Consider the following 13,744-nt stretch of genomic DNA (forward strand, 5'->3'; position numbering starts at 1 on the left):
TGGGGTAGAGGCCCAAATCACTATTTGGTGTGTAAATGATTTTGCTCCTTGCTGTTCCTAGCAATACAATATGATGTAATTGCTATTGTTTTCTCATACGACCTTCTGCTTTTCCTGGGAAAATTTGTGTGTGTGTGTGTGTGTGTGTGTGTGTGTATATATATATATTTTTTTTAAGATTTTACTTATTTGAGAGAGGATGTGAGGACATGAGCGGGGGCAGGGGGAGAAGCAGAGGGAGAGGGAGAGAATCTCCAGCAGACTCCCCACGGAGCTGAGAGCCAGATGCAGGACTCCATCTCACAACCCTGTGAGATCATGACCTGAGCCGAAATGACAAGTTGGATGCTTAACCGACTGAGCCTCCCGGGCACCCCAAATTGCTTTATTTTTATTTCCTTAGTTTTCTGTTTGTACCTGTCACTACCAGGTCTTACCAAGCTGTCTGACATTCTCTCAGTATAATTTTCTATGAAGTAAATTTTCTAAATACAGTAGATAGTATATAACATATTACGGTGACATGGGAAACATGGCTCCCACGGTTTCCTCTTTCTTGATTTACTTCCTTTTGTGGGTGAAGAAAGGTGTGAGAGAAAACTTTTTTTTTTTTTAAGATTATTTATTTATTTATTTGACAGAGAGATTGAGACCACAAGTAGGCAGAGAGGCAGGCACAGAGAGAGAGGAGGAAGCAGGCTCCCCACGGAGCAGAGAGCCCAATGTGGGGCTCGATCCCAGGACTCTGGGATCATGACCTGAGCTGAAGGCAGAGGCTTAACCCACTGAGGCACCCAGGCGCCCCCGAGAGAAAACTTTTGAGATGTTTGATACCTTAGATATCTGTTCAGCCTTTAGACTGACTAGTTACCCAATGCTAGGTTGAAAAAAAAAACTCTAAAAATTGTTATGGCTTCACTTCACTTCAGGTTCTAGTGTTTGTTTGCTATTTGGTACCCCCTTTCCCATTATCCAAGAAGCTTTTAGGTTATTCTCCTTATGCTTGATTCCTTGAAAACATAAGGGTGCTTTTGGTTTGTTTGCTTGTTTGTCATGGTTTTTTCCCTTCATTGGGCTGGCTATGCTGTAAACCCTTTCTATATGGATATTTATGTCCCTTTGGTCATAGAACCATTCTTGTGGTATTTTTCTGAGTATTTCCTCTTCACTTGTGTTTTTTATCTTTTTCTGCAACTTGATTATCTGCTGTAATAGAAGAACAGTGCAAGGATAGTTACGATGTTGAGCCACAAAGAGTGTAATTAGCTCAGCCCTCTGCACTTCAGGAAGGGGAACGAGCCATAGATGGTGAGAGGGGTTGTAGGCAGAGAGGGGCGCCTGGCTGGCTCGGTCAGTGGAACGTGCGACTCTTATCTTGGGGTTGTGAGTTTGAGTCCCCTGTTGGGTTGAGTGTAGAGATCACTTAAAAATAAAAAAAAAAAAAAAAAAAGGCAGAGAGGGCTTTTTTCCAGTTGGGAAACAACCTGAACAAAGGCAAGGAGGTAGGAATTACAGAGTCAAGACTGGTAGGAGAGTGGGAGTTATGAATGGACAAGCTGTTGCGTAGTCTGAGGACGGCTCAGCTGGTAATGGCAAGCAAACGGATTTGGTGAGATAAGAAACCAGAATTTGGGAGAATTGCGAGAAGGTGGTTTTAATAAATCAGATCTGAGGTTGGTAAGCCGAATGAAGAGGCAGATCGAGATATGAGACTCTTTCGGGGCGCCTGGGTGGCTCAGTCGTTAAGTATCTGTCTTCAGCTTATGTCGTGATCCCAGGGTCCTGGCATCAAGCCCCGCATTGGGCTCCCTGCTCGGGGAAGGCCTGCTTCTCCCTCTGCCACTCCCCCTGCTTGTGTTCCTTTTTTCGCTGTCTTTCTCTCTGTCAGATAAAATCTTTTAAAAAAGATATGAGGGGCGCCTGGGTGGCTCAGTGGGTTAAGCCGCTGCCTTCGGCTCAGGTCATGATCCCAGGTCCTGGGTTCTAGCCCCACATCGGGCTTTCTGCTCGGCAGGAGGCCTGCTTCCTCCTCTCTCTCTCTGCCTGCCTCTCTGCCTACTTGTGATTTCTCTTTGTCAAATAAATAAATAAAATCTTAAAAAAAAAAAGATATGAAGCTCTTTCATGGAAGAATCAGCAAGATACAGTAACTAGCTAGAAATGGATGAAGTGACAATTAGCCTAATGACTTTCTCACTTAAGCCTTGAAGTGTCTCACTGTTCATGCTGCATCACTTGTGCACCAGCTACATGCAGCCCTTTCCTTAAGCATGAGTAGAAGCAGGTAGCTAATAGTGAGGGCTATCTTTGCCTTCATTTACCGCACAGCACTAATGATAGGCCTAAGTATGGGTATCTTTCTGTCATCTTACGTAAGTGCTTGTAATACATATTTGCCTTTATTCCATCTGTATTGCTCCCCGGGAGAGAATGCAAATGCCAAGTGGCATTTTGTATGAATTATGCAGATCTCTTGATAGCTCGCCTGGACAAGCTTACCAGCCATTCATCACTCTGCTGCAGGCTTGGAAATGGGAGAGGTTATACCTGTATTGCTTCGTCTAGTTTGGCACCTCATTTTTTTAAGGACACAAATTGATGGGAAATATTAATTCCTTTAAATTACTGACTTGAAATAACACTTCTTCAGAAGGACTTGAGATGCTTTTTACTGGTTCTGTTGATTCTTTCCCTCTAAATGTCTTTATTTTTTTCTTTTTTCTATCCTAACAAGCCAGAGAATTTCTCATCTTTGAGCTCTCATTGTTCTGTGCCTTAAATGTTATTTCCCCACATGATTTGTTGAGAGGTTCATGTCTGCTCCTTCCTTTTTATATGGGTTCCTCTTTTTGATCTTGAGAAGACTTTTTTCTTTCTCTGAAGAGGAGGAGGTGGAAAATTGTAATACTTGTTTTCAGTTGTGAGCTAGGAAGCTTCTTGTAGCAGAGCCATTTCTCCATACTTGCCTGTGGCTTGGATCTGCGTGGTGGTTCTGTGGGTGAGAGCGCCCTCTTACGGTGACGCAAAAATAACTCAGGAAGTCTGACCCATTGGTGTAACAGTGTTCAGAGTTTGCCGACAGAGTACTTGCTGTCTACGCTTTAAGAGAAATTGAAAGATGCCACTCCCTCATACAAGAATAACCTATTGGGAAATTTTATGTGTGTCAGGTGGAACGGCCTCCTTCTCCGTTTTCGATGGCCCCACAAGCTTCCCTTCCCCCAGTGCCACCTCGACTTGACCTTCTGCAACAGCGGGTGTCTCTTCCTGCAAGTGCTTCTGGTCTTGGAACTGCTTCTAAGGTAAGATGTTACCCACTTCTACAGTCTTCTGATTCTTTGTTGTGGATTATAGTGTTGTGGATTACAGTGGGGTTTTTTGGTTTTTTACATAAGTAGGTTTTGATTGATTTACTTTCCTCATGCTTCGCAGGTAGCTTCTGGCTCCCTTCATAAGGACAAACCATTACCAATACCTCCCACACTTCGAGATCTTCCACCACCACCCCCTCCAGACCGGCCATATTCTGTTGGAGCAGAATCCCGGCCGCAGAGACGTCCCTTGCCTTGTACACCGGGTGACTGTTCGTCCAGAGACAAACTGCCCCCTGTTCCCTGTGGCCGCCTTGGGGAATCATGGCTGCCTCGGCCAATCCCCAAAGTACCAGTGGTTGCCCCCAACTCTAGTGACCCCTGGACAGGTAGAGAATTAACCAACAGGCACTCACTCCCATTTTCATTGCCCTCACAAATGGAACCCAGAGCGGATGTGTCCAGGCTTGGAGGCACATTCAGTGTGGATACCTCCATGGTGAGTCCTGTTTCTGACATTTTTTTGCCTATTAACAAATACTTTTGCATGACGTTGAATGGGTCAGAGTTTTGTGATAGGTTTTGTGCAGGATTCCGAGACAGTGAAACATCCCTGTCCTCAGGCGTGTGTGTATATATACCCTCAAGAAGTGTACTACTAGAGCAGATAAAGCGTGTTTGCCAATAATGCTGTAGGAACGCGTGTGCACCTGTGTGTATGTGTGTGTGTGTGTGTGTGTGTGTGTGTGTGTATGTATGTATGGCTGGATTCATATAGTGTGAGTATTATAAATAGAAAGCATTGAAGTTGTAGAGAAAGGAGAGATTATTTCCAAATAGAGCAATCATGAGGGCTTTATGGAACAAATGACATTTCAATTCAAAGTGTTCTTTCCAGAGTGAATAGTGTGAAGGTCACGAGTACAATGACACAGATGCTTGAGGTATATTGTGGAACTAGAAGTAGTTTAATTTGAGTGGAGCAGAAGTTTTGTATGTCAGAGGAGGGAAGGTCTAGAAAGGGGCATTAGTACTAGATTGGAGGACCTTGAAAATCCCATCAAGGCCAAAAGAGTTTTAATTTATTTGGTAGGAGATGAGCACTTGAAGGTTTTAAATTAGGGGAATGACATGAGCAAAGTGATGGTTTACAGAGATAAATCCAGTAGTATGCAAAGATGGATTGCTAAGAGAGTAGATTGAGAGAAGGTTAGTGGTTCATTGTATAAGCATGAGATAAGGGTCCAGACCTGGGGGTGGGGAGGTTTATTTGTTCTTTTGTTGGTTCATTTGTGTATGCGCTCCACAAAAAAAATTCTGCCCTCACAAAGTTTACATTCTAATGGAGTAAAGACAAACATGGTAAGTTAATAAAACAAAGGACACTGGATGCCAATGAGAGCTATGGAGAAAAAGAGCAGAAAAAAAGGGGTATTGGGGCAGTTGATGTTGGGGTCGGGGGTACGTGGAGGGATGGGGTACAATTCTGAGCAAAGATCTGGAGCGCTGTTGAGAGCGAGCCGTGCTGATTCTGAGGGAGACCCTTCGAGGATGAAGGGGAGGCCGGTGAGTTTGGGAGACTATGGTGGGACGTAAGCAAGAGGGAGAATGCGCTGGTGCACATTTCATTGACCTGCTTTCTCTTGTGTGTGTGAGCAATGTTATGTGCTACACAAATAGTTGAAGGTTAATTAGCAGTATAACTACATAGTAATGCTGCCAGTCCCCTTCAGACAAATTAACAAAGGGGGAGAAAAACCTCTGAGCAGTGAAGTTTGGAATATGGCGGAGCCCTCACGTGAACTGGGTGCTGCTGCTTGGTGGCGAGAGAAGGGGGATGGTCACTTGCAAGTGGCATTGAGTGACAGGCCGTCTAATTCATGAGAATGAATTAGGTCCGGCTTTCTGGTGACTGCAGAAAGAGGTGTAGGTTTTTAAAGCTAGACAGGGTATTTGTACCGACAGCCCATTTCCTCAAATCTTCTAGAGTCAAAACAAAACCCCCCATTTCCTTGGCTCTTTTTAGATCTCTGTCTTCCTCGCCCTGACATTTAAACTCTGTTCAGAGCCTGAAAGCAGCTCTGCTTTTGATCAGATGTAGTAACGTGTGAGTGGCATTGAGAGCAGGGTCTGGGTCTGTGTTACTGTTCTTACTATTTTGACGGGGTCGGAGAAGGAATAGGAGACACTTTAGTCGTGTTAAGTAGGTTCTTTCTCACTTTTCTTTCCAGAATGTGAATAACAACCCATTAGCAGGTTCAGAGTGTGAGCACCCCAAAATCAAACCTTCTGCATCGGCCAATGCCATTTACTCTCTGGCCGCCCGGTAAGTACAAGGTCGCAGCCCGCACAGCAGACGCGTTCCCGCTGACCAACAGCCTCCGCACAGAGTGTAGGGAGCCCAGGGCGGCCTGAGGAAGAAAGTATAAGCTGATCTGTGTTTGTATCAGCTCAAAACTAGATCCTATGTTTTGGTCTCCTCTTTTCTCTGTCCGTTTACGTGATCAGCCTTGGTGGGCTTAGTGATTTTATTAATCTTCTCAAAGAAGCAGTTTTGGTTTTGTTGAATTCTGTAAAACAAAACAAAACAAAACAAAACAAAATCTTAATCATTCTTATAATTTTTAAGTTTGATTCTTAATTCTTAGTATGTATGGTAAAGTACACAAATACACCATCTTGGGGCACCCAGATGGCTCAGTCAGTTAAGCGTCTTGACTCTTAGTTTCAGCTCGGGCCATGATCTCAGGGCTGTGGGATTGAGCCCTGGCTGAGATCTGCATGGGGCACGGAGTCTGCTTGGGATTCTCTCTCTCCCTCTGACCCTCCCCCCTCTCTTTCTCCCTCTCTAAAAATGTATACATATACCATCGTACTTAGAAGTGTACGGGTCAGTGGTATTAAGTGCATTCACATGCAACCATCACCGTCATCTGTGCTCATAACTCTTCATCTTGTAAAACTGAAATCCTGCGCATACTGAGCAGTTGCTCCCCGTCCTTCCCTGCCCCGGCCCCTGCAGCCACCATTACGCTTTGTCTTCAGGATTTTGACTACTTTAAATACCACCTGTAAGTGCAGCCGTACAGTATTTGTCTTTCTGTGACTGGTTCAGTTTACTTACTGTAATGTTCTCATCCATGTTGTAGAATATGGCAGACTTTCCTTACTCTAAGGCAGAGTAATATTCCTGTTGTGCCCCCCCCCCTTATCTGCAGGGGGTACCTTTCAAGGCCCCCTGAATGCCTGAAACCAAGGATAGTACTGAACTCTATATGTACACTGTGTTTTCTTTTCTAATATACATACATACATATACGTACATACATGGTAAAGTTTAATTTATAAATTAGGCACGGTAAGAGATTAGCAACAACAATAATAAAATAGAACAGTTGGAACAGTTTGCTATAGAAGTTGTATGAACGTGGTCTTTCTCAGAATACCGTACTGTACTCCCCTTTCTCGTGGTCATGTGAGGTAAAGTGCCTCTGATAAGAAGTGAGGGGGGTGATGTAGGCATTTGGACGTAGTGTTAGGCTACTGTTGACCTTCTGATAATACATCAGAAGGAGGATCATCTGCTTCCACACCACAGCTGACTATGGGTAAGTAAAACCACAGAAGATAAAATTGCAGATAAAGGGTGACTCCCGTACCATATTTTGCTTATCCGTTCATCGGTGGGTGGACACTGGGATGGCTTTCACGTTTTAGCTGTTGCAGTGATGCTGCTGTGAATGTGGGTGAATAGATACTGGTCAGGGCCCTACTTTCAATTCTTTTGAATATGTACGCAGTAGTAGTATTCCTGGATCCTATGGTAATTCTATTTTTAATTTTTTGAGACACCACCATACTGTTTCCCGTGCCCTTTTTGTGGCATCTTTAGGCTTTTCTGTATATGAGATCATATCATCTGCAAACAGGGAGATAATTTTTCTTCTTTTCCGATATGATTGCCTTTTATTTTTCTTGCCTTGTTGATCTGGTTAGAAATTCTAGTACTGAGACATCTGGGTGGCTCGGTCGGTTAAGCGTCTGCCTTCTGCTCCAGTCACCCTGGGGTCCTGGGATCGAGTCCTGCATTGGGCTCCCTGCTCAGCGGGGAGCCTGCTTCTCCCTCTCCCTGCCGCTCCCCGTGCTTATGCTTGCTCTCTGACAAATAAATAAATAAAATCTAAAAAAAAAGAGAGAGAAAAAAAAAAGAAAAAGAAATTCCAGTATTCTTGAGTACTCAGGAATGGTGAAAGTGGACATGCTTGCCTTGTTCCTGATCCTTCAGGAAAAGCTTTCAGTCTTTCACCATTGCATATGATGCTTGCTGTGGGCATTTCATATATGGCTTTCATTATGTTTAGGTACTTTTATTCCTATTTTAGTTGAGTGTTTTTGTCTAAAAGGGTGTTAAATATTGTCAGATGCTTTTCTGCACCAACCAAGATGATTGTGTGGGTTTTTTTTCCCCTTTTGTTGACCTGCTGTATTTATATTAATCCGCTTGCATTTGTTGAGCCATCCTTGCATTCCAGGTGTGAATCCCACTGATGTATAATGGTGCATAATCTTTCTTAAGTGCTGCTGAATTATTTTTGCTGGTATTTTGTTGCGGACTTTTGCTTCGGTGTTCATAAGGGACATTGGTGTGTTGTTTTCCTGTAGTGTCCTTGTCTGGCTTTGTGTCATGATTGTGCCATCCTCACAGAATGAGTTAGAAAGTGTTCCTTCTTCAGGTCTTTGGAGCAATTTGAAAAGAACTGGTGGCGTGCCTGCGTGGTCCATTGAGTTAGGCGTCAGCCTTCAGCTCAGGTCATGATCCCCCTGCTCGGCGGGAGCCTTCTTCTCCCTCTGCCTCCACTCCTGTGATTCTCTCTCTCTCTCTCGTTCTCTCTCTCCCAAGTAAATAAAGTCTTTCAAAAAAAGAATTGGTACTCGTTTTGTATTAAACACTTGGTCGCATTCACCAGAGAAGCTATCAGGTACGCGGCTTATTGTTGTTGGCAGGTTTTGGACTACTGAATTCATCTCCTGTAAGTCTCTTCAAATTCTCAATTTTCTGTGATTTAGTCTTCAGAAGTATTGTGTTTCTAGGAATTTGTCCATTTAAGTTACACATTGTTTTGGCATATAACTATTCATAGTACTTTCTTAAAATCTTTTTTATTTCCGTAGAATTGGTAGTAATGTCTCCACTTTAGTTTCTGAGTTTTAGTAATTGGAGTCTTCTCTCTTTTTTTCTTAATCCATCTAGATAATGACACAAAGATAATGATAATGACATCGTGACAGAAAGCCAGACAAGTTTTGTCAGTTTTGTTGCTCTTTCTGAAGAACTAACTTTTATTTTCATTGATTTTTCTCTGTTGTTGTGGGTTTTTTTTTTTCTCCTATGTATGTATTTATTTGACAGAGAGAGCAAGCAAGCACCAGTAGGCAGAGCAGCAGGCAGAGGGAGAAGCAGGCTCCCCGCTGAGCAGGGAGCCTGATGTGGGCTCCATCCCTGGACCCTGAGATGATGACCTGAGCCGAAGGCAGTCGCCTCACCGACTGAGCCACCCAGGCACCCCAGTTCCTGTATTTTATTTACTTCTGCTCTAGTCTTCATTGCTTGCTTCCTTCCATGAGCCTTGGTTTTGGTTGATTCTTTTTGTAGTTCCTTAAGTTGTAAAGTTAGGTTGATTTGAGATCTTTTTTTAATCTTTAACGGAACCATCAATGCTATAAATATAGCACTGCGTTAGGTTTTGTTGCACTGTGTTTTTGGTCTCATTCACCTCTAAGTGTTTTCTAATTTCCTTTGTAATTTCTTCTTTGATCCGTTGGCTGTTTAAAAGTGTATTATTTGATTTTTACAATTTTGTAGAATTTTCAGTCTCACTTTTGTTACTGATTTCTAATTTTTTTTTTTTAAGGATGCTTTAAATTGGGTCTTTATTTTCATAAAGAAGCTGATTTCTAATTTGATGAGATTGTGGTCAGAGAAGACACTTTGCATGTCTTTTAAAATCTATTAAGACTTAATTTGTGGCCTCACATACTGTCTGTCTAGAAACTGTCCCAGTGCACTTGAGAAGAACGTGTGCCACTGTTGAGTGGAGTGTCATGTCTATGTCTGTTAGAGCTGATTGGTTTATATGTTGTTTAAGTACTGTCTCCGTGCTTCTGTCTGGCTGTTCTATCCATTACTGTGGGTGAGGTTCAGAAATTTCCACCTATTGGGGCATCTGGGTGGTGCACTTGGTCAGGTGTCCAGCTCTTGGTTTCAGCTCAGGTCATGAGATCAAACCCCACATCAGTCTCCAAGCTCAGCACAGAGTCTACTTCAGGATTCTTCCTTCCTTCCCTCTCTCTCCCTCTGTCCCTCACCTCCCCGACCCCCCACCATATGCACATGCTCACTCTCTCCCTCTTTTTCTCTCTCTCAAATATTTTTTAAAGTTCCTTTATTCAGTACATTATTGATAGGTTGTCACCTGTTTTTTTTTTTTTCAGTGTCATTAATAGTACTGTAGTGAATATTCTCAATTATTTTCTTAGAGAAAATTCTTAGTCGTGGAATTTCTGAGTCCAAGAGTATGCATGTTTGGTTATATATTTGGGGGGAATTACACTCCAGAAAAGTTGTACTAATTTCTTATTTCTAAAACTGTGTAAGAAAGTATCCATTTCCCTATATTTTCCCCAATACTTGGTATTTTTCCTTAATCTTTATAGGCATTTCCTTAATCTTTATAGGTATTTCCCACAAACAATTTACTATATGAAAAGTGTCAAGCATAGAGTCAGGGTGACAGATTTTCACCATGACCATCCACATACTCCCCGCCTGGGTTCTACTGACAGCATTTTTTTATCCTTTTTTTTTTTTTTTTTAAATTTTTTTTTTAAAGATTTGTTTATTTATTTGACAGAAATCACAAGGAGGCAGAAAGGCAGGCAGAGAGAAGGAAGCAGGCTCCCCGCTGAGCAGAGAGTCTGATGCGGGGCTCATCCCAGGACCCTGGGGACCCTGAGCAGAGGCTTTAACCCACTGAGCCACCCACTATCCTTGTTTTATCACGCATTTCTGTCTATCCTTTTTTTTCCCCTTTAATCTCTACACCCAGTGTGGGGCTCGAACCTACAACCCTGAGATTAACCATCATATGCTCCATGACTGAGCCCGTCAGGCACTGCCCTGTCTGTACTTCTGTCCATCCATAAGTCTATCTTTTTGGACATGTTTCAGAGTAAATTGTAGATACTAATACAGTTCCACCTGAAAACGTGAGCATGCCGTGTGCAAAGAAAGTAACGCGAGGACATGAGAAAAACAAAATCTCCGATTATGTTATAGGGATTGTCTGTGTTAGGTTTCCTTGGCATTTAAGTGTCTTATAATCAACTGCTGCTTTCATAATTGGGAAAAACAAACACTGAGTAAACACAGGCAAACCCCGTAGGTGCTCCCGCTAGTTACAGACTGCTTCAGATGCACGGGGATGGTGTAAAGGGGACGGGGGAGATGCTCTCTTTAACTCACATTCCCGGTAGCCATTGTGTCTGTGTGCCTATGTGCACGTGCGTGTTTCTCAATTTTGTGGATTTGTTTTGTCTTGTTTTCTTGTTATTTTTGTCTTTGTCTGGTTTCGGGGCGGGTAGTAGGAGAAATTTCAGTTCAAAAGTTTCTGGGTGAGAGTCTGTACGCCCTTTGTGTATGACAGCGGGATCCCTGAAGCAGGAGTCAGGATGGGACGTCTGGTCTCAGATCTGGTGCTAAGCTAGCAAGGCACCTGATCTCTTTTATTTCAGATGGTTCTTACATCAAACGAGGAGAAAAGATGTTTATACTATGAGATAACAAATGAGAAGGCTTTTGACAAGCTGTAAACTCTCTGAAACTGTAGGTAGATTCTAGAGTGGGGACTCGGTACAGGTTCCTAGAATATGGGATGGGGACTCCCGACTTACCTGGGGACGGAGACTCACGAGTATCAAGTACTGCCCCCGTTTGCAGCCCAGCTCAGCGCAGCTATATCTGTGGTCAGCTGAGAGCAGAGATCTGTTAGTGCCATTTGTAACAAGGACCGTTCTTGGCTGGGAAGAATAGTAGTTCCCTAGGTGCCATCCGTTCACTATGTCGGATTTGAGTCGTGGCCTGGTTGAAGGCACTCATTTCATACTTGCACGTTTAGCAGCTTGTTAGTTTTCAGTTTCTTTCTCTTTTATTCTTCTTCCAGGCCTCTTCCTGTACCAAAGCTGCCCCCCGGGGAGCAGTGTGAAAGTGAGGAGGACACGGAGTATATGACCCCCTCCTCCAGGCCTCTGGGGCTTCCAAAGCCAGATGGGAAACGGCCTTTGGAGACCGCCCAGAGTTCACGGTACGTTCATGACAGTCCCATCTGGGAGCCGGGGTGACACCACTCACCTGCTTGGCTGTGGCCTGTGCAATGTCACCAGCCGGAGTTAAAGCGGACAGTTGGATGCGGCCCCTGGTGTTTGGTCTCTTCCAGCTATAGGCGATCCCACTTACACTTCCTCACGGTCATGTTCATTTCAAAAACACTCATCTATTATGCATCGGAAGAGTCAGTCTTGGGACATTTGTTAGTGATCCTGGCAAAAGGAGTATGTATTGTCCTGATAGACTCTGGGTCTAGAATAGTGAAGACCAGATGAGTGTTAATAAGTTTGCAGGTAACAGAGTTCTGTTGTGAAGATCATCTGCCCCGTTCCTTCTGCTTCAGAGCGTGTGACTGTGACCAGCCGATTGATAGCTGTACATACGAAGCAATGTATAATATTCAGTCCCAGGCGATGCCATCAGCCACAGAAAGCAGCTCCTTCGGTGAGTAGCTGTCCTGCCACTTGGAAGATCAGTGCTGTGTCATAGGAATGAACCTGTAATATTTGGCTATTTGGGATAGCTTGATCTTAGCAAAAACTTCTTTTAAATAATTTCCTTTGCAAAATATCTTTGATCCATGGGCAGCAAAACCCTCTCCTCTCTTTCATTTCCTGTTCCCACAGCGAGTTCCCTTTTCATCCTTCCAGGGCCTAGAGACATTTGGGGTTATGGGGCCTGGGCCTGCAGTGCTGACAGTTCCCTTTTATTTCCTTTGCTTTTTAGCATTGATGAAATTCTTTTGTGTGTGGGTGGTGAACACTCTATTCCCATATCAACTAGCTTCCCAAGTGGAAAGTCCAAGAAGGCAGCACACACAGGCTCTTCAGCTGGTGCTCCAAGGTGACATGTCGATAGTGATGTTGAACGACTGACATAAAATGGCTCTGAGTCTTTGGCGTCAGCGGCCATCACCGTTGGCAGGGGTAGCCGTTGCCCCGTTCAGGAGAGCAGAGCTTCGGGATTGGCACAGACTGCATTTTCTCTGTTCTTTTATCTCCAGCCGCAGGGCTTCACATGGTGGTTGGCCTGGGGTAGAGAGTCGGTAACTTTGATGCGTTTCTCTCCACGAGCTGTATTAGCGCACGGGTGTGTAAGAAGGTGGTGACAGCACACACTTTTTTCTCTAGGGGAAGGGAGTCTGGCCGCGGGCCATGGGGGTGCCGGCCCTGAGGGATCAGAAAATGAGGAAGACGGCTATGACGTCCCTAAGCCGCCGGTGCCGGCTGTGCTGGCCCGCCGGACCCTCTCCGACATCTCTAACGCCAGCTCCTCTTTTGGCTGGTTGTCTCTGGAAGGCGAGCCCACCACACGTGAGTCTCCAGGCCGGCTTGGGTTTGTGCTATGGCAGAGGTGACTGCTGGGCCACAGCGCCTTTGTCACCAGATTTTAGTCTCTTTAGTCTAAGTGGGAGGAAGAGCTGGTCCGAGGTCCTGGTTAAGAAGTTAAACTGGAGACCGATTTTTCAGGATTCTGCCAGGCTTAAGAGGTTGTTCCTTAAACCCTGGCCCCTCTTGGCTGGTGGGAGGTAGGGCTTCCGGTTCTTCCGAGCATGTATTAGGACACTGGTAGTGAAGCCTGATGGTACAGAGCACGCATTCCTGACCTCTGGACCCTGTTGCGTTGCCAGGAGGGCATGCAGGCTCTGGAAAGCACACTGAGCGGGCTTGGAGCCAGGCTGCACTTGGGCCTTGACCGTCAAGGTCTGCCCTCGCACCTGTGCCTGCCTGGAAGGGCAGCACCCAGGGTTGCTGTCCTGCTGGAAACTGAAGCCCGAGCTCAGGACAGCTGGCGAAAGAGAGACAGCATCCAGCTGCCCAGGGAGGCGGTGACCCCACCCACCCAGCCTTGCTTCCTGCTGCTCAGCGGCAGCTCAGGCTTCCTTCTCTTCTCCTTCTTTGTCAGAGGAGATGTTTAGCGTCCTCTCTGGCCCCATTTGAAACGTTATTTTCAATCGTCCCAGTACTACTGTGCATGAACACTTGTTGCAAAATGTGTAAAGCATGATGATGTAGATAGAGATGTCTGAACTCGGGGCAGCAGTGTCCCC

The 13,744-nt window shown here is 44.7% G+C and overlaps 1 protein-coding gene and 1 non-coding gene across 3 annotated transcripts in view; both read left to right on the forward strand.

Annotated features, from left to right (window-relative positions):
* CBL (Cbl proto-oncogene) overlaps positions 1 to 13,744 on the forward strand; it is an 85,847-nt gene that overhangs the window by 60,582 nt on the left and 11,521 nt on the right. For both annotated transcript variants that reach the window (XM_047693791.1, XM_047693793.1), the window contains exons 10-15: positions 3,171 to 3,302; positions 3,433 to 3,810; positions 5,543 to 5,637; positions 11,531 to 11,671; positions 12,038 to 12,138; positions 12,825 to 13,007. In XM_047693791.1, coding sequence (XP_047549747.1) covers positions 3,171 to 3,302; positions 3,433 to 3,810; positions 5,543 to 5,637; positions 11,531 to 11,671; positions 12,038 to 12,138; positions 12,825 to 13,007 — 1,030 coding nt within the window. The remainder of the gene's footprint in view (positions 1 to 3,170; positions 3,303 to 3,432; positions 3,811 to 5,542; positions 5,638 to 11,530; positions 11,672 to 12,037; positions 12,139 to 12,824; positions 13,008 to 13,744) is intronic.
* Positions 4,928 to 5,050, forward strand: LOC125080287 (small nucleolar RNA SNORA19). The gene has a single exon (XR_007121310.1). It is a non-coding gene; the product is annotated as a small nucleolar RNA SNORA19 (small nucleolar RNA).

Source organism: Lutra lutra, chromosome 10, assembly GCF_902655055.1.
Source record: "Lutra lutra chromosome 10, mLutLut1.2, whole genome shotgun sequence".
Taxonomy (NCBI): Eukaryota; Metazoa; Chordata; class Mammalia; order Carnivora; family Mustelidae; genus Lutra; species Lutra lutra.